This window comes from Rana temporaria, chromosome 1, assembly GCF_905171775.1.
Source record: "Rana temporaria chromosome 1, aRanTem1.1, whole genome shotgun sequence".
Classification (NCBI taxonomy): Eukaryota; Metazoa; Chordata; class Amphibia; order Anura; family Ranidae; genus Rana; species Rana temporaria.
Window position 1 is genome coordinate 562,313,084 of NC_053489.1, and position 19,903 is coordinate 562,332,986.

General features: G+C 45.6%; 2 protein-coding genes across 3 annotated transcripts in view; one reads left to right on the forward strand and one right to left on the reverse strand.

Moving 5' to 3' along the window:
- UFSP2 (UFM1 specific peptidase 2) overlaps positions 1-6,437 on the reverse strand; it is a 35,696-nt gene extending 29,259 nt beyond the window's left edge. Inside the window, exons 1-4 of one of the 2 annotated variants that reach the window (XM_040334193.1) lie at positions 6,323-6,437; positions 3,555-3,633; positions 440-623; positions 283-343 (exon numbers count right to left, since the gene is read on the reverse strand). In XM_040334193.1, the coding sequence (XP_040190127.1) occupies positions 283-343; positions 440-623; positions 3,555-3,633; positions 6,323-6,325 (327 nt within the window). In that variant the 5' untranslated portion in view covers positions 6,326-6,437. Of the gene's footprint in view, positions 1-282; positions 344-439; positions 624-3,554; positions 3,634-6,289 lie in introns of both variants that reach the window. The other variant, XM_040334185.1, reaches the window with a different exon arrangement.
- A 174-nt stretch (positions 6,438-6,611) lies between these two features.
- Positions 6,612-19,903, forward strand: part of C1H4orf47 (chromosome 1 C4orf47 homolog) — a 35,317-nt gene continuing 22,025 nt past the window's right edge. Inside the window, exons 1-2 of the mRNA XM_040334261.1 lie at positions 6,612-6,864; positions 12,622-12,755. Of these exons, the coding sequence (XP_040190195.1) occupies positions 12,659-12,755 (97 nt within the window). The 5' untranslated portion in view covers positions 6,612-6,864; positions 12,622-12,658. The remainder of the gene's footprint in view (positions 6,865-12,621; positions 12,756-19,903) is intronic.

Sequence of the window (19,903 nt, forward strand, 5' to 3'; positions counted from 1 at the left end):
GTGTTCAGCCTATCACGGAACAGCAGAAAGAGGGGTGCGGCTTTTGAAAAATGGACGGACGCGGTCTGCATGTCACGGATAAGGTAAGCAGTGACACACTGAGGCATGTTGTGGCGCACAGTGAGGCATGGGGTCGGGGGTCGTCTTATACAGTGAGTATATCCCAAAAACAACATTTTAGCTGTAAAATTAGGGGGATGTCTTATATGCCAGCCACATGTGATAGAACAGCGACCACATGTGATAACACTGGTTTGACAGTAAAAAAGCTAAATGACGTACCATTTTTTGTTGCCTTTTTTCTTTTCTTTTGGAGTTTTTGTGCCTGTCATCATCATCAGACCTTTAAAAAGCAGATAAAAACAGAACACATTTAGAATGATAAAATAGTACATAACATAAAAAAAAAAAATATATATCTGTATCCTCCATTTCTTACTGGATAAAATTCAAGATGTCTTTGCAGGGGGAGTCATCTGTCAGAGAGGAGGGGGACGTGCTGACTCCAGTGTTGGGCCATACATATAATGAACTGTGCCTGACACTAAGCACCAAGGACTCTGACTGAAGTTTTTCAGAAAGACTGGTTAATTCTTGCACAAGCGCCTTCTTGCAGGAGGATTCTATATTAAAATAAGATAAAAAAAGTTAAAATAATATGCAACAATTAATCTACATAAAGTTTTTAGACAAAGCCTAAACCTCATACACACGATCGGCTTTTCCGTGGACAAAGCGTACGGTAGGACTTTTGTCCAAAGGGCGTTGGCCATGAACTTGACTTGCATACAAACGGCAAGGAATTGCTGGCCAACAAACACAAAACTACGTGTTTTTTCAGCTCTTTAGCACCACCCTTTGGGCAACTTCTGCTAATGTTGTATCATGGTTAGCTTTACTTTGGATTTGGAAAATCTGACAACACACAATTGTTGTCGGCAAAACTTTAAAGCATGCTATCCAACATTTGTTGGCGGAAATTATGACAATTGTCCAATGAAGCATACAAACAGCCTGCCATCACACAATTTCCGCTAGAAAATCTGATCGTGTTTATGGGCCTTAAAAGTGTTGTAAAGGTACAATGTTTTCTTCCTAAATAGCTTCCTTTACCTTAGTGCAGTCCTCCTTCACTTACCTCATCATTTTATTTTGCTTTTAAATGTCCTTATTTCTTCTGAGAAATCCTCACTTCCTGTTCTTCTGTCTAACTACACACCGTAATGCAAGGCTTTCTCCCTGGTGTGGAGTGTCGTGCTCGCCCCCTCCCTTGGACTACAGGAGAGTCAGGACGCTCTCTACGTTGCAGATAGAGAAAGAAGCTGTGTGTTAGTGGGCGTCCTGACTCTCCTGTAGTCCAAGGGAGGGGGTGAGCATGACACTCCACACCAGGGAGAAAGCCTTGCATTACTGTGCGGAGTTACAGACAGAAGAACAGGAAGTGAGGATTTCTCAGAAGAAATAAGGACATTTAAAAGCAAAATGGAAGGATGAGGTAAGTGAAGGAGGACTGCACTAAGGTAAAGGAAGCTATTTAGGAAAAATCATTTTTACCTTTACAACCCCTTTAAGAATGTTTGTTCCTGATGGGATCACAGGAATGTAGACAACAGAACTAGATGATCTACAGAGCAGTCTGTAGACATGAGATGGCAGTTGATTAATTTGACTATTTTTAGACAGTTCCGGTGATTATCTCATATCTTTGCTGGCACCTAACGATTACGGCTCTCAGGGGTGCATTTACCAAGCAGATTAAAAAACTGACCCAATCCTAATCCTTCCCTGACAATATAGGCAGCACCAACACTTCTACAGAAATGTGCTAGGCCAGTACAGCCAAGCTTGAAACCTTAAGGAACACTCTGCAGCACGTTGCAGTTGTTGCCCTGAGGTAGATCAGAGGATTTATGTATATCCTGCCAAAGTCTATGGGAATCACCCTGATCTAGGCTATTTCAGTCAGATTATCAGTCCAGTGGGTGACCATACTTAACCAGATACCGCTATTGAAAGATCTTATGGGAAGTCAAGTAGCGATTCTGAATATTTCTGTATGACCGATATTCTTTTTCCCCAAGCAAAGTTGCCCCCCACCCCACTTCACTAACAAACACGCACACAAAACCTGCAACTAGAGACTTTAGTCCACACACAATCCCGCTACCCTGAAGACAAGCAGAGTACATTGTTAAAGTGAAAGTAAACCCTCCTATCATTTTCAGCCAAGGAAGCTGCCATCTTGCCCTCTGTTTAATCTTCAACTGCCCTGATGCTGCACATGTGCTCGGTTATGACACCAGCCATTGGATGGTTTGACAGGTTTCTTGAGAGCACAACCAATGGGACGGGAATGTAACCGTTTTTTGAAACTGTTAAATCAATGTTTTTCGCTCCACTGTAGGGCCTGGGTTCACACTGGTGCGACATATGACTTTGGAAGCACATGTTGCATGACGTGTATAAAGCCATGGTTCCCTAGGAGAACCGTCTTAACTGGTCCGACTTATGTCAGTCCGACTTTGAAAAAAGTTCCTACACTACTTTGGTTTGACTCGGGCACGATTTCAGCTCATTGATTTGAATGTAAGTCACACCCAAGTCGGATCAAAAATCAACTGATCCGACTTGTGGCATGCGACTTTGAGGACTATGAATGAGAAGTTTAGAACACCCCCCCCCCCCCCCGCAAAAAAAAAAAAAAGCATTGGGTCCCCCTAAAAATCCATACCAGACCTTTATCCAAGCACCCATGTTGATGGGGACAAGGGCATCTTCCCGACAACCCTGGGGGCCCCCAGATCACACCCCCCCTATGTGAATGAGTGGGGGGGGGTTTGCCCCCTAAAAGATTCATACCACACTGAAAGGGTCTGGTTTTGTTAGATCAAAGTCAGATCCCGTTTATTGAAGCCGCATGGAAGTCGAACATAAAGGCGTAGGGCAAAGTCGGATCGGAAGTCGTCCCACTTCCATGTTGAAGAAGAGTTAACCCGGCCTTAGGGCTGGGAAAAAAATCGATTTGAATCGTGTTGCGAGGGCAAATCGGTTCAAATTTTTTTTGCCTAAAATCGCTCAGCCCTACCCGGCCTCAAGCGGAACTGATCACACGTGCAGCAACATTGCAGTTGCAGATCAAACAGAAGCTAAGAAGGAAGCTTTCTTGGCCCAAAAGTATAGGAGGGCTTAGTTCTCTGTATGCTCATCTCAGAAAAAGAAACTTCTATGGGAGGAGAAGGGGAATCTCACTCTGGTTTGTCTGGACAGGCTTTCTGACCCACACTCTTTTCCATCTAGGAGTGTACAGTTGAAGAGACAGTAGGATGACCTAATTAATATATTGCTGCTCCTTCACTGTCCAACCACGGGTTTGGATAAGGAAGCAGGACATCTTATGTTTTTTCCTATAGTAATCCTTCAGGTAGGTGATACCGTTACAGCAATTTCCAGGCGGGAAAAAGTTAAGCTGTAGAAATAGAGGATGTGGAGCACAAAAACACTGAAATTGGGATTTTGATTTGGACTTCTGTGTTAAGGCAACAGGTTAAACATACCATCAGCTGCTGGTAAGTCAAATGACACACCAAGACCACCTCGTGTTCTAAAAATGATTTCTGGAGCTTCAGAAACAACCTGTATAATTACAAAAGAAAGTTCGATTACTTAAATACATCCAAGAATTAGCTTTACTTAAAGTGGCTGTCATGTTCATACAATCCTCAGTCTTAAGGCCCATACACACGGTCGGACTTTTTGCCAACAAACTTCAAAATGAGCAAGTTTTCAAAATAGTCCGACCGTGTGTACGCTCCATCGGACAAACTTTTTCACGTTTCGTCGGACAAAAAGTTCGGTCTGCAAACGGACAAACTTTACGTCAACAAGAGTCCGATGGTGCCTAGTCCGACCGTGTGTACAGCAAGCAATCGGACTTTTGGACAAAGTACAAACGCGCATGCTCAGAAGCAAAGACCAGCCAGAAGCGTTCTGTCTGGTAAAACTAGCGTTCGTATTTGAAAGAGCACATTTGTGACGCGGCAAGTTCTGAAATCAAGAAAAGCAGCGCACATTCTCTTCTTTATAATGTGATAATACTAAAAGCTGCTTTGCTGGTGATACTGAGCAAATGTATTTACTTTGGATTAGTGTATTTTGGTTATGAATCAAACATATTTCTATATTTTTTTGGTGGGTCAAGTTAGCACAACCCCATTGCGCAACATGTCTGCTTGACGAACGGACGTTCAGAAACTAACAAAATTGCACGAAACTGAAAATCGCGAATGCACACAGACGAAACCTCTACTAACTCTCGATTAGCAGAAGGAGCCCAAAGGGCGACGCCGGAAAATTGAACTTCCTCTTTTAAACTCTCGTCAGTACGTTGAAACGTCACTACGTTTGTGTTTGTTTGGACAAAAATCCAAGGGAAAGTTTGTTTGATATCCGACCGTGTGTACGAGGCTTTAGATAACGTTATGTGCTTTATAAAAATGATGTTGAATTGTACATTATTTCAGGGTGACTGCCCCTCTTCTCCAGATCTGACAACTACAACGGGAGGGATCGAGAACTCCTGCTGATGTCAGCCGGGAGGAGAGGGGCAGGCGGTCACGCGAGCACCGAGAGGAGCTCTAAAATAAGGCACAAAACTGCATCAATTTTATAAAGCACATTCACTGGAGCACATAATGTTATCTAACATTGGGGATAGTATGATCATGACAAAGTTACAGTTTTTTTTTTAAGGTTACAAACACTTCAGTGAGAATGAAAATAGTAAGACTACACAAGTGATTTTTTACTGTATGTTATTACATGTAATTTTAGTCGAGTTCAAAAGATTTTCATATACTTAATAACTTATAAGTTAACTGGAAGTGACTATGTGCGATTAATCACGTAATCTGTCAAAAGACAGTGAAAAAATAAAAAATAAATTAAAATCACTTCTCCCGTCTGTGATGTGACCCATACCCTGAGGGTTGGGGCCTCTACAATTAAGCTCTGAAAGGGGTGAAATGCATCGGAGGAGTTTTCTACAGGTGGAGAAGAGGAGCTGGAGCATCTTTTACCCATCCCATTCACATTTATGCAACAGGGAGTCAGGGGCTGTATGCAGACCCTTCAGAACCTGACAAGGTGATCCTATCTGTCTTGCACCAGACTATCCACCTCTGACAGGGCTTCCATCTTCACCTGGTCTTCCTTCAGTCACAATATTCCCTATGTACACATTCATTGCCTGATGAAGGGGCCCTGCCTGGCTCCGAAACGTTGCCGGATGTGTACCGTGGGACCATGTTCATAAAGCTTTGGACCCTTCTGAGGAATCCTTGATGTGCTGATGACTTTTTCCCATTCAGATGGTCTTCCTTCAGGGATCATGGACTCCGGACGCTTGAATGGCCGAGCTGCGATGACATCACTCACGTGGCTTCTATAGGAAAGGCACGTGTATGCTGTTCCTTCAGGGTGCACGTGCCAGTGATGTCACTGGCTGCAGAGACACTGGAAATCTTCTAAACTGTGCATGTTCCATTCCTTCTATCCAATGATGAGCTCCGGCGTGTTCGCACACTCCACGTGCAGAGCCCATCAGGAAATCGGCACGGCGCTGCGCTAACCGCAGCCAGTGAGACATTGTCCCGATCCTTGGCTGCAGAGATCGGGAAATGTATCCCTGCCTGTGATTAGTGCCGTGCCGACTTACTGGCGGGCTCTGCACGTGGGCTTTGCGAACACGCCGGAGCTCCTCCTTACTTCGATCTACAGGTAATCCTTATTATAAGGTTGTCTGTAGGTACAAGTGCCCTATGGGAGTTACTACTGCTTTAAGAGGAGCGCTGCACTGACAAGGATCTATGTTGAATTAACGTGTGAATGGCATTTCCAGTGCTGGCATGTTATACAGTATCTCACAAAAGTAGGTACACGTACACCCCTCACATTTTTTTGTAAATATTTTATTCTTTCTTTTTCATGTGACAACACTTTTCTACAATGCAAAGTAATAAAATATGTACAGAAATGTGAGGGGTGTACTCACTTTTGTGAGATACTCTATGTATGTAGGTGATAGGGATTTTTTTTTAGCACAGGAGGTGATTTGTAGATCTCATTCTTCCTCCCACTGACACCAATGAGAGTTGGAGAAGCTTTGAAGCCAGAGGATGAGTGGGACAGCCAAGCAAATAACATGTACAGAACGAGGAACGCTCCAGATTTTCCTCATCATGGTGAATAATAAACTCGCCATGTTGACAGCTGCTTTCCGCTATCTACTCACCATGTCTGCCACTGCTCTCCGCTATCTACTCACCATGTCTGCCACTGCTCTCCGCTATACAACCAGCTGCAGTCCTTCCTTGTCTCACAGCCAATCACACACCGCTTCCTCCTTCTCCCTCCAATCACACACGCTCTGCACACAGCACGCGTCACCTGCAGGGCCCAGAGGTGACTATCTCCAGGCTGATTGGTTCAACTTTCCTTGGCACCTTCCCACCTTTCAGACAGCCTCACCACACATGCTAGTGGAAGACTACAAGTCCCGGCATGCACTGTTTCCGAGAAAGCCAATCACAGCTGAGCGCTACCAAGTTTGACAAAGAGGGGGCTATAAGTACACATTTGCCATTTTATCGCTGAAAGTCCACTATAGCTCATGAATGGGAGTTCGGATAAGTCGTGCTCAGATAACGCCATGTCTTGTTTCTATATAGAAATGTTCGATTGACTTTGACATTCTGATTGGCGGCGAGAAGCTCTTACTAAGAAATGGTCCGGTCTGTTGACATGGCAACCACAGCTAACAACTAGCGTCACAGAGAGAACACCTGAAGAGGGAGCCAGAGGCAACAGGTAGAGTCAGTCTATGGGGGGGTCAGGGAGGTATTATGGGGGGGTCACCCTATTCTGGGCTCATCACATTTACCTTTATCCTCAGCAGTGTCAGATGTAATTCTACATGAATAAAGAGTCACCAGAGCCTCCCTGACATCTATCACTACACAGATCCTTCTCTGATCACTGGCTGGATGTGTTAGGAGAACACAAGAAAAGGAATAGCCCAAGTCACACACAAGTCACTGACAGGCAAACTAGAGCATCAAAGTGCTTGTAAACCTCAGACATAAATTATGAACAAAGCATATCCCTCTATAGTGTGTACTTGGCTCAATCCAGAGCACTAAGTGTAATTTCTGTCTGCTGCTTCCGTCCTCTGCTAAATGCATGAATCATTTCTGAAAAGTTTTCCTGACACCAAGAGAACAAAAGGTGACAGGCGAGGGCACAGCCTGTGATTGACAGTCTCGGCTCTGTTCCTATGTAAAAAGGGGGGTGTCCCTTCCATCCAATCAGCGCTGAGAGCTCTGCAGAGTGTAACTTCAGCTCCCCGCCCCGTTTTTTTTCTCAACGTTCAGACAAGCTTTAAAATTCAGCACTTTGAACATTTGTAGATAAGAGAGGGCTGCAGACAGGGATGGACTGGGACAGAAATTTGGCCCTGGACTTCATCCAGACTGGCCCACTTTGACAGGTCTCTCCCATGGCGTCCGGACAACTCCCACACCCCCCCCCCCCCCGGCCACCCAAGCCCCCTCTCCACCTTCACTAGCCACTAGCCGTTCTACTTAATTAGAGTAGAACGGCTGGTACTGGTACTCTTATAGGCAGTACCAGTGGGGAAGCTAGACATTATATCACCCGGGGAAAATAATCAGTTCTGTGCCCCCCCTTATGGGACAAGATTAGGCAGAAGTCAGAAACTCCCAGGCCATAGCTGTTGAGTCAGCTGTCTGTCCCCTCCCCCCATGCTCCTCTGTCGTCCCCCCTGCTTCTTTGTGAGGGAGAGACAGAGGAGTGGAGGGGGGCAGCAGTCCGCTGTCACTGAAGCCGGCCCACTGAGCCACCGGCCCACCGGGAAACTCCCTGTGGTCCCAATGGCCAGTCCATCCCTGGCTGCAGATAAACAGGAACAGCTTGTGTAAGGAGAATTGTTTCATCTCTGTGTATGACCTGAGGCCAGTCACTTCATTGGGTATATGTGATGGCAGGCTTTAGCCCGCTATATGTATAAAATAGCCACATCTGGAATTCTTCTTTTAAAGTGGAACTTCACTCTCTCAATCAACGTTGACTATTTGTAATCCTCATGCTGCTAGCATTACTAAACAGATATGAAAGAATATAATACTTTCTTGTGTTAAACTTTTTGTTTTTTACATTTCTTCAGTTGCTTCCTGATTTCCGTCCTAGGCAAATGATGTCATACATCCCAGGGGTGTTCAGGAGAGGAGGAGGGATTTTCTCAGCTAAGCACACCCTCCTGTTTGCGTGCCTGAGCTAAGGGCAGATGGATTCCAGGAAATAAATTCTCTATGAATTATCTGCTATTACTCAGAAATGCTAGGATTGTATTTTTGAAAGCTATTTCTCAGAAAAATAAAGCATGGAGACATGGATGAATGGGGGGAGTTTGGTTTAAATGATAAAAATGAATTAAATAGTGTTTTTGGTTTGTGGTGCTCAGACAAAGTGTAGTTCTGCTTTAGGGCTGAACTCCAGGAATAATATATATATATATTTTTAAAACTTAGTTACATCGAATCCTTCACATCTCACGTCCGGAAGGCTGCTAGGGACGCTTGGTCAGTGGCTTAAAGTGGATGTAAACCCCCCATACACCCAGTGAAGTGAACAGCCTCAGATAATACACAGGGGTGAACCAAATCTCCCTACATAGGTTTTACATGTATATCTGCTGTCTTCACATTTGTATACTGTTTAGAAAGTTGAGATCGTGTTAGGAGATTTTCTCTTCCTGGTTAAAGCGGAGGTTCACCCTAAAAACAAGTATATACCATTCAATCCAGCATACTGCCGACATGTACAGTATGCTGTTTTTTTTTTCCGCTTTACATACCGTAGTATATGTATTTCTTCCCCCGGCTTCCGGGTAGTGAATCCCGCGGGAGTGGGCGTTTCTATTCGAGACTAAGTGATTGACTGATGACAAAAGCTTGCCCCCGGGGCAAAAGGCGCGTCACCAGTTTCCGAAAAAAAGCCGAACGTCGATGCGTAGGCGCCGTATAGCGCCGACTCGCAGTTCGGCTTCTTTTGTCAACTCGTGACGCGCATTATGCGCCGTGGAAAGCTTTTGTCATCACGTCAATCACTTAGTCTCGAATAGGAATGCCCAGTCCCGCGGGATTCACTACCCGGAAGCCGGGGGAAGAAATACCTATACTACGGTATGTAAAGCGGAAAAAAAACAAAACAGCATACTGTACATGTCGGCAGTATGCTGGATTTAATGGTAAATACTTGTTTTTAGGGTGAACCTCCACTTTAAAACAGAGTGTGATATCTGGGCATACAGCCAAGATAGCTAACATTGCTGATTGGAGGAAAGGCACACACCCTCTCTCCTCATAGGCAGAGACTCTCAGAGGTGTTTTGTAATAGGACCTGCTCTCTGCCAAACTATTTTAGCAACCTCAGACAGAAGATTCAGGCTGCTATTGTCTAAAAGTCTGAGAATTTGTCAGGAGTTATCTGGCTGATGACAGGAACGGTTCAGGAGAGAGCTACTTGGCTTAGCTCTTTGAAAAGAGATAACAAAATACTGCAGATATATGTGCCCAGCTCAAATTTCATGAATTGGGTTTACATCCACTTTAACGCTTTCATCTGGTAGTTGGAGGGGGGCTCCCTTTCCTTATTCCTGGTGGTTGATGGGTTCAGCGTGATTACATATATCCTTCATATCTTTGCTACACCTCCGCTATTCAGGGAATTTGTTGTGTTCTTTCTTTTTCAATGAATATAAGGCATTCTCTGATTGGATGAGGCAGAGAGATAGATTGGATGACATCATGATCTCTGCCCCATCCAATCAAAGAATGCCTTGTATGTGAAACTGTTAAGCCAATCACCATTAGTGCTGTCACATGAGAGGAAGCGGAGTGAGTCACATGTACCCCTATACCTGGAAGTAGCGAGTATTTTCCTCACTTCTCCCAGTTAAATGGAGCAGCGATGAATTGAAACAGAAGTATCTTCTACTGAGGTGTGATATACGATGGTAGCAGAGGCCACAGTGAGTGTGGACCAGCCCAGAGAGCAGACTAGCAGCTACTCAAGTCTGCCATGATGTGAAAGCAGAAGCGTTGCTAGGGGGGTGCGGTCCGCACCGGGTGACACCCGCTAGAGGGGTGACACCATCCCGTATTTATTTATTTTATTTTTTATTTTATTTTTTTTAGCTGACATGCCCAGCCTGCCCTGTGCAATCCCAGCCTGCTCTGTGCCACCCCAGCCTGCTCTGTGCCACCCCAGCCTGCCCTGTACCACCCCAGCCTGCCCTGTACCACCCCAAACAGCCCTATACCACCCCAGCCTGCCCTGTACCCCTCCAAACAGCTCTGTACCACCCCAGCCTGCCCTGTACCACCCAGCCTGCCCTGTGCCACCCCAGCCTGCCATGTACCACCCCAGCCTCCCCTGTACCACCCCAGCCTGCCCTGTACAACCCCAAACTTTCCCATGCCACCCCAACTTGCCCTGTGCCACCCTAACTTGCCCTGTACCACCCTAACCTGCCCAATGCCACCCTAACTTGCCCTGTACCACCCCAACCTTTCCCATGCCATCCCAACTTGCCCTATGCCACCCTAACTTGCACTATACCACCCCAACCTGCCCTGTACCACCCTAACTTGCCCTATACCACCCCAACCTGCCCTATGCAACCCTAACTTGCCCTATACCACCCCAAACTACCCTATATCACCCCAACATGCCCTATACCACCTTAACCTGTCCTATACCACCCCACTACACCAACCTGCCACTATACCACTCTATACTACCCTAACCTGCCACTATACTGCCCTATACTATCATTTACAGGGGCTGGTTTGGGGTGCGCCCCGTGCCTGTGCGCTGCCTGCTTGGTGATGGGCAGCCTAGACAGAGGGGGGGGGGGTGACACCATGTTTTATCGCACCGGGTGACACCAACCCTAGTGACGTCACTGTGTGAAAGCACCCCTTTCCAAACCAGCAGGCGGTAACATGTATTTTAACCACTTGCTTACTGGGCACATATACCCCCCTCCTGCCCAGGTGAAATTTCAGCTTTCGGCACTGCATCGCTTTAACTAACAATTGCGCGGTCGTGCGACGTGGCTCCCAAACAAAATTGACGTCCTTTTTTCCCCACAAGTAGAGCTTTCTTTTGGTGGTATTTAATCGCCTGTGCGGTTTTTATTTTTTGCGCTATAAACAAAAAAGTGAGACAATTTTGAAAAAAATACAATATTTTTTACTTCTTGCTATAATAAATATCCCAATTTAAAAAAAAAATAACATTTTTTTTTCTCAGTTTAGGCCGATACGTATTCTTCTACATATTTTTGGTAAACAAAAAAAAAAAAATCGCAATAAGCGACTGGTTTGCGCAAAAGTTATAGCGCTTACAAAATAGGGGACAGAATTATTTTTTTTTTATTATTTTTTTTACTAGAAATGGCGGCGATCTGCGATTTTTAATGGACTGCGACGTTATGGCGGACACATCGGACACATTTTTGGCGCCATTCACATTTATACTGCGATCAGTGCTATAAATATGCACTAATTACAGTATAAATGTGACTGGCATTGAAGGGGTTAACACTAGGGGGTGAGGAAGGGGTTAAATGTATCCCTGCTTAGTGTTCTAACTGTAGGTGGAGGGGGGGTGACTGGGGGGGTGACCGATCTATGTCTCTATGTACAAGAGACACAGATCGGTCTCCTCTCCAGAGACAGCACCGCTGTCTCTGTGTAAAACGGCAATGAGAGATGATCTCATATGTTTACATATGAGATCCTCTCTCATTGGCCGCACAGATCGCCTCGCGAACGGCCACTCTGATTGGCCGTTCGCGGCGATCTGTAATTGGCTGTGTCCGAGGGACACGGCCAACACAGATTTTCCCCGCAGCGCGCTCTGGAGCGCGCGCGGGGAACGCCCAAAGGGGCGGCCGTCAATTGACGGCGGTTTGGCTTTTGGGATCCGCACTGTAGCCGTCTATTGACGGCAGGCGGATCCCAAGTGGTTAATATAAGCCACAGATTCCTGACACGTGTGCTGTAGTAAGGCCTGCTTCACACCTATGCATTTTTTCTTTGTGCATATTCAGTTTTTAAGAAACACACTACATTCCATATAACATGGTTTCCTATGGGTGTATTTCACATCTGTGCATTTTATAGAAAGGGCCAGGTACTTTTTCTGGTTTTTGGTTCCATAGACTTCAATGGATGAAACGCATGTATTGAAAAACGCAAAATGCACCTGGAATATACAAAGCATTGTGCATAGGTGTGAATCAGGCCTGATTGTGACAGCACAGGGAGCGTGTCACTGCTTCAGCCTTCACTCACACGCTGTACTCGTTAAGCATTGACACCTACGCTGGTTAGTTAGTGTTAATAATGCATAGTCCTCTAGTATGTGCCTAATAAATAATTCCTATTTGTACTCACATGGCGTTTTCACTGATTTGTTGTGACAGAATATAATTTATTGCCTTCTTCCAGCTTATCTAAAAGTGTTTTTCTGATTTAGTTCACAGCATAGAGTGCCATATCTGCATTGCGCAACAATGCCTTTAGATGGAAAATCCGATATGGATCGGATCGGTTTATTCCGTGAGATGGGCTATATCAGTATTGGGGACACATATGCCACTCCTGGCTCTAGTAAGTATTTTTCAGTAAGGATTCTTCCTCAAATCAGAGATAAGTAGAAAAGTATTTTATTTAAAAAAAAAAAAAATTTAAAGTGTATTTTGTGCGTGTACTCGAGAGAGGAGCCGGACTGTAGGAGTTGGGAGTAGGCAGGCCTCCCCCAAAGGCAATCTGCCACCTTTCTCCATGCCCCGGGTGGCAATGGTGGGTGTGTGAGGGGGTCCTCCCACACAGCCCGCCCTACCTGCTCCGTTTTGAAGCCCAACGGGGCAGAGGGACTCCCTACAAGGGAGTGAGAGGATCTAGCCCGCTCAACCAGCCCCGTTAGTCCTTCGCCTCTCTTTTTAGAGACCGCGTGGTCAAAGTGCGTGCATGTTAACCCAATTTCGAGTGCGTGTAAGTGTGGTGGTTTTTGTGGGAGGGGGGTGGGCGTACTAAGCGCAAGCTTACCTCGCATAGCACACCCACCGGGAGCCGGGCTGAGACCACCAAACTCAATTCACATGTAGCTGAACACGGGATCCGAACCTCTAGCTGCAGAGGTGAATGGCTTGTCAGCGCAGTGCCAATCGCGTCGAGCCACCGCAGCTCAAAAGTATTTTATTATGGTGAAGAAGAGAGGAAATACCAAATGTGTACAATTAAAATGAGACAAATTGTGCACATTCTATCTTTCTCTCACACTATACTGTATATGTCAACCTAAAACATTTTTACTGCTATCTGGAATTATGTTATAGAGATATCCCCTCACTTCCTGTCAAGGTGACAAGGCCACAGATTTACCACTCAGGAAGTAATAGAAAATCTACAACAGGGAAACCTACAGCAATAAAGAACTGACAGGGTTCCTAGCCTTAAAGGGGTTGTAAACCCTCGCGGTTTTTCCTCTTTTAGTGCACCAGCCCCCCCCCCCCCCTTTTACTTACCTGAGTCCGATCGTTCCTGCGCTGGGGATGAGTACACCCGCTCCAGCGGATATATTGATAGCAGCACAGCCATTGGCTCCCGCTGCTGTCAATCAAATCCAATGATGCAGTAGCCGGATCCTGCTGTGTGTGTCAATAGAGGCAGCAGCATAGGGTGACCACATTTCCAAACTGCCAATCAGGGACATCCCCCTCCTTCACACAAAAAATATGCTTTTTGATACTTATTTTGCCAATTTTAAAGGCTTATATGTAATTAATTTGGGTATAGTTTTTTCAGGAGATTACATTTATGCAACAATAAAAATGAACAATTCCCTTTAAATATAAAGCCTGGGGTCCCCTTAGTCTGCCTGTAAAGTGGTGCATCTGTATCATGTATAGAACCAGCTGCAGCAAAAATGAAATTTCGAAAGGAAAAAAAAAGTCAAATCACATTTAAGTTGACTCACGGTTGCAATTTCCAGCACCCAACTATTGAAAAAAAAAAAACGAAATGGGGTCCCCCCCAGTCCATACCAGACCCTTTGGGCTCTACCCCCCCACCCCAAAGCACCTTGTCCCCATCTTACCCTGGCCGGTAGTTGTGGTGGAATGCAGGCAGGGGGGTTATTAAAATCTGGAAGCCCCCAAAGGGTCTGGAATTGAATAGGGGAGGGAAACCCAATGCCGTTTTTTTATTATTATTCAGCTGTCAGCGGGAAAGCCCATTGACAGCTGATGACTCATCAGTTGTTAAGGAGGCCACCTTCCCACCCCCGCTCCTTAACAACCAGCTTTTACTGCGCCCTGGTTGGGTGCAGTGCATTGCAGGGCATTTGGTGGGGCGAACCCCCTGGGCTGGAAAATAAGACAGTTTCCATCGTCGGCTCATGGGGTGGCTGTGTCAGTTTCATTCCGGGACACTGTATTGTCCTGGAATGAAGGTGCCCGGGACCCGGGACACACCTGCAAAATGCGGGACTGTCCTGGGAAATCCGGGACACGTGGTCACCCTACAGCAGCAGGACACGGGAGCAGGTCCGCATGGTTGCCCTGAGGCAGACCGCTTCTTCCGACGGGGCACTCAAAAAGAGGAGGAGCCAGGAGCGCCGCTGAGGGACCCCAGAAGGTGGGATCGGGGTCACTCTGTGCAAAACCAACTGCACATTGGAGGTAAGTATGACATGTTTGTTTTAAAAAATAAATAAAAAAGGAACCGTTAGTTATCTTTTAAGTGGGGTACACGCTATAAGGAAATCAGCCAAACGATCGTCCGATTTTCCTCGTTTCACAGCAAAAATTGTCCGAAAACGGTGCACATTAAATGGAAAAAAACAAGAAAACTTTGGAGTTTTTCCCCTTCGGAAATTTTAGTTCAGAAGGTCGAAATCGGCTGTCGAAAGTTGTGTACACACTATCAGAAAATCGCACCAGCGTTCCTCGGACGAAAATGTCCACCAAATATTCTTAGAGTGTATATTTATTTTTCCTTATTGTGTTGCTCTTGGAGATTTTCTCTCACTTCCTGTCTGTTAAAATCATTGGGGTAGATTCAGGTAGGGCTGCACACTCTTACGGAGGCGCAGCGTACCGTTTTTACGCTACGCCTCCGTAAATTACTTGCGCTACGCTTCATTCACGAAGCAGTAGCTCCGTAATTTGCGGGGGCGCTCCGTAAAACTGTCAGGCGTAAGCGCGTGTAATTTAAATGATCCCGTAGGGGGCGTGGATCATTTAAATTAGGCGCGTTCCCACGCCGAACGTAGTGCGCATGCTCCGTCAGGAAACTTTCCCGACGTGCATTGCGGTAAATGAAGTCCGTCATTTGCTTCAACGTGAACGTAAATGGCGTCCAGCGCCATTCACGATTCACTTACGCAAACGACTTATTTTCTAAATATATATACACCGGCGCTACTTAGCAATTACGCGTAATTGCTACCTGAATCTACCCCATTGTCACCATGACTATAGATAGGGTGAAATGACTCTAATGCAGCCCCAGAAATTACTAAAATGTAAACAGGGGTGCTAATGTTTCACTGCTGTATTCAAAACTAAAAAAAAAATACATTTGCATTGTACATACACTTTAATTTTAATGCAGAAATCCAGCCAAAAAGAACAAGATAAAAATGAATAGCTCATTACCATATCACTAAACAATATATTTATTCTCCAATAATAACCCATACACATAGATTAGGGTGTAGCGTCCTATTTCACAATTGTTTCTGAAAAGACAAACTTACACTTAAAGCGGGAGTTCACCCAATTCGTTTTTTTTTTCTATTTTCCCCTTAGATTCCTGCTCGTTCGGTCTAGGGGAATCGGCTATTTGTTTTAAAATATGATCCGTACTTACCCGTTTTCGAGATGCATCTTCTCCGTCGCTTCCGGGTATGGGTCTTCGGGAGTGGGCATTCCTTCTTGATTGACAGTCTTCCGAGAGGCTTCCGACGGTCGCATCCATCGCGTCACTCGTAGCCGAAAGAAGCCGAACGTCGGTGCGGCTCTATACTGCGCCTGCGCACCGACGTTCGGCTTCTTTCGGAAAATCGTGACGCGAGGGATGCGACCGTCGGAAGCCTCTCGGAAGACTGTCAATCAAGGAGGAACGCCCAGTCCCGCAGCCCATACCTGGAAGTGGCGGAGAAGATGCATCTCGAAAACGGGTAAGTACGGATCATATTTTAATACAAATAGCCGATTCCCCTAGACAAAACAAGCATAAAGCTAAGGGGAAAATGTGTTCTCCATGGGTGAACCTCCGCTTTAATGGTCTGTCTAATCAGCCTTTATAACTGTTACTTTTTATAAACCTCTTTAGAAATAAAAATAATGCGCTGTATGGGAACCATGCACTGGTCATTTTTCAGTTACTTAAAAAAAAAAAACTGTAATTGTGCTATTCACTTAAAGTGGAATTCCAGTCATTTTTGTGTTTATTAAAAGTCAGCAGCTTCAAAACTGTAGCTGTTCACTTCCCCGTTCTGCATTTCTGGGAAGCGGCGGGGGCGCAAAATTCAAAGTAACGTAAATATACGTTACTTTGCGCAGCCGTGACATTCTGCTGACGTATATGTACAGGAGGCGGTCGGGAACCGGTTAAAAAAAACACACTCACCTGTCCCAGGTTCCAGGCATGTGGTCGCCCGACCAATCAATTCTCTTCCTCTCCTCTTCCCGGCATTACAACTGTGGGCACCTGGCTGTGACAGCTTGCGGCTTCACAGCTGGCTGTGCACTGCACATGGGCAATCTTCTGGGACCTGTGACGTATCCCAGAAGACTGCAGGAAGGGAGGGAGAGAGGAAAACTTCCGCTCAGATTGCCTGAGCAGAAGTGGTAGCGGGTACCTGTCAAAACTTGGTATGTGGCATAGGAGGGGGGGGGGGGTGCTTAAAGTGGAACTTCTCCTTCAAGGGCATGCGTGTAAAAAAGTTTACCTAGTAGCCCTTTTGGAAAGTTGTATTTGCAAACATTTCTCAAAGAGCAATCCCTAAAGACACTGGGCTAGATTCAGGTACCTTTTGCGCTTTTTTTACGGAGGCGCAGGGCAACATTTTTGCCCTGCGCCCCGCAAATTTTCTGCGCTACCCGCGATTCACGGAGCAGTAGCTCCGTAAATTGCTTGTGCGCTCCGGCAAAATGCCCGGCGTAAGCGCGCGCAATTTAAATGATCCCGTAGGGGGCGGGAATCATTTAAATTAGGCGCGTTCCCGCGCCGAGCGTAGAGCGCATGCTCCGTCGGGAAACTTTCCCGACGTGCATTGCGGTAAATGACGTCGCAAGGACGTCATTTGCTTCAAAGTGAACGTGAATGGCGTCCAGTGCCATTCACGATTCACTTACGCAAACTACGTAAATTTTAAATTTCGCGACGCGGGAACAACGGGTATACGTAACATTGGCTGCCCCTAATAGCAGGGGCAGCCTTACGCGAAAACCGCCGTACGCAAACGACGTAAACTGCGTACGCAGGGCTCGCGTAACGTTGTGAATCAGCGTTAGTATGCAATTTGCATACTATACGCAGAGCACAACGGGAACGCCACCTAGCGGCCATCGCAAGAATGCAGCCTAAGATATGCGGGCATAAGAGCCTTATGCCACGCATATCTTAGGCTGCAGTCGGCGTAACAAGGTTCCTGAATCAGGAGCATTCGTTACGCCGGCGCAAGTAAGCAATTGCGCTGCGTAACTATGGTTACGCAGGCGCAATTGCTCTCTGAATCCGGGCCAGTAGTGCTATCTAAAACAAGATCATTATTTTGACCAGAGTTTTCTTTTAAATCCTGGCACTGTACAGCCGTGGCCAGAAGTTTGAAGAATGACAGAAATATTAATTCTCATAAAGTCTGCTGCTTCAGTGTTTGTAGGTCTTTTTGTCAGCTGTTACTATGGTATACTGAAGTATAATTACACGCATTTCAGACGTGAAGTTTATGCAAAGAGTCAGTATTTGCAGTGTTGACCCTTCTTTTTTCAAGACCTCTGCAATTCACCCTGGTATGCTGTCAATCAACTTCTGGGTCACATCCTGACTGATGGCAGCCCATTCTTGCATTATCAATGCTTGGAGTTTGTCAGAATTTGTGGGACCTTTTTTTGTTCACCTGTCTCTTGAGGATTGACCATAAGTTCTTAATGGGATTAAAGGGGTTGTAAAGGAAAACATTTTTTTTCATAATAAGCATCCTTTACCTGCAGACATTCCTCTTTTCACTTCCTCATTGTTTGTTTTTGCTCAGAAGTTGCTCTATTTCTTCTCTGTTCTGTTCACTTCCTGCTTGTCTGATTTTACTGACCACCGTGAAGGGAGGCTTTACTGAGGTGGTCAGTAACGTGCTCACCCCCTCCTGGGAACTACATCTTTGCGGCAGGACGCTCTCTACGTGTTAGAGACTTCAAGGAGGTGTGAATTACTGGGCGTGCCGCAATGCATACTGGGAAATGTAGTTCTTACATGAACCAGGAAGTGAATGAGAGAACAGAAACTAAAATGCCGGAGGTGATATAAATGAAGGAATTTAATAGGTATTTACTCGTTTTTTAACAGAATCATTACACTATTCTGTCTGTCTACCTTGCAGACATTAATTTTAGGCAAAACATTTTTTTCCTTTACAACTCCTTTAAGGTCTGGGGAGTTTCCTACCCATGGACCCAACATGTTGATGCTGGAAAAGGCATTGTTCGTCACTGAACTGTTCTTGGATGGTTGGGAGAAGTTGCTCTCGGAGGATGTTTTTGTACCATTCTTTATTCATGGTGTTCTTAGGCAAAATTGTGAGTGAGCCCACTCCCTTGGCTGAGAAGCAACCCCACATATGAATGGTCTCAGGATGCTTTACTATTTGCATGACACAGGACTGGTGGTAGCACTCACCTTTTCTTCTCCGGACAAGGTTTTTTCCGGATGCCAAACAATCGCAAAGGGGATTCATCAGAGAAAATGACTTTTTCCCCAATCCTCAGCAGTCCAATCCTTGTACCTTTAGCAGAATACCAGTCTGTCCCTGATATTTTTCCTGGAGAGAAGTAGCTTCTTTGCTGCCCTTCTTGACACCAGGCCATCCTCCAAAAGCCTTCTCCTCACTGTGCATGCAGATCAACTCACACCTGCCTGCTGCCATTCCTGAGCACTGATGGTGGCCCGATTCCACCACTGAATCAACTGTAGGAGATGGTCCTGGTGCTCGCTGGACTTTCCTGGGCACACTGAAGCCTTCTTCACAAATGCAGTGGAACTTTTTTTTATGCGATTTTCATGACAAAGAGGGGCATTGCAATAAATTGCAATTCATCTGATCGCTCTTCGTAACATTCTGGAGTATATGCAAATTACCATCATAAAAACGGAGGCAGCAGACTTTGTGAAAATAATATTTGTGTCATTCGTAAAACTTTTGGCCATGGCTGTATGTGCTGGTTGTATGTATCCTCTGCTGCACTATTATTTGTTGCATGGTTCCTGGGTCTCTTGGTGGACTACAAAGCACCTCACCTCCTCTCTGTTATGGAGAAAGGGTGAAGATGATGTGTTCTGTAGTCCTGGTACACATCATGTGCTTATCCTTAGATGCAGTACAATGAGTGAGCGTTGTCACCCGTAGACAGGAAGTGAGTTACTGCCAGGATCATCAAGTGAAAATAAGGGACAAGCCTGAAAAATAAAATGAATGTAGCCACCACATCTAAAGGCTAGGAATCTGCGATATATTACATTTTTGTTCCTCGGTTTAA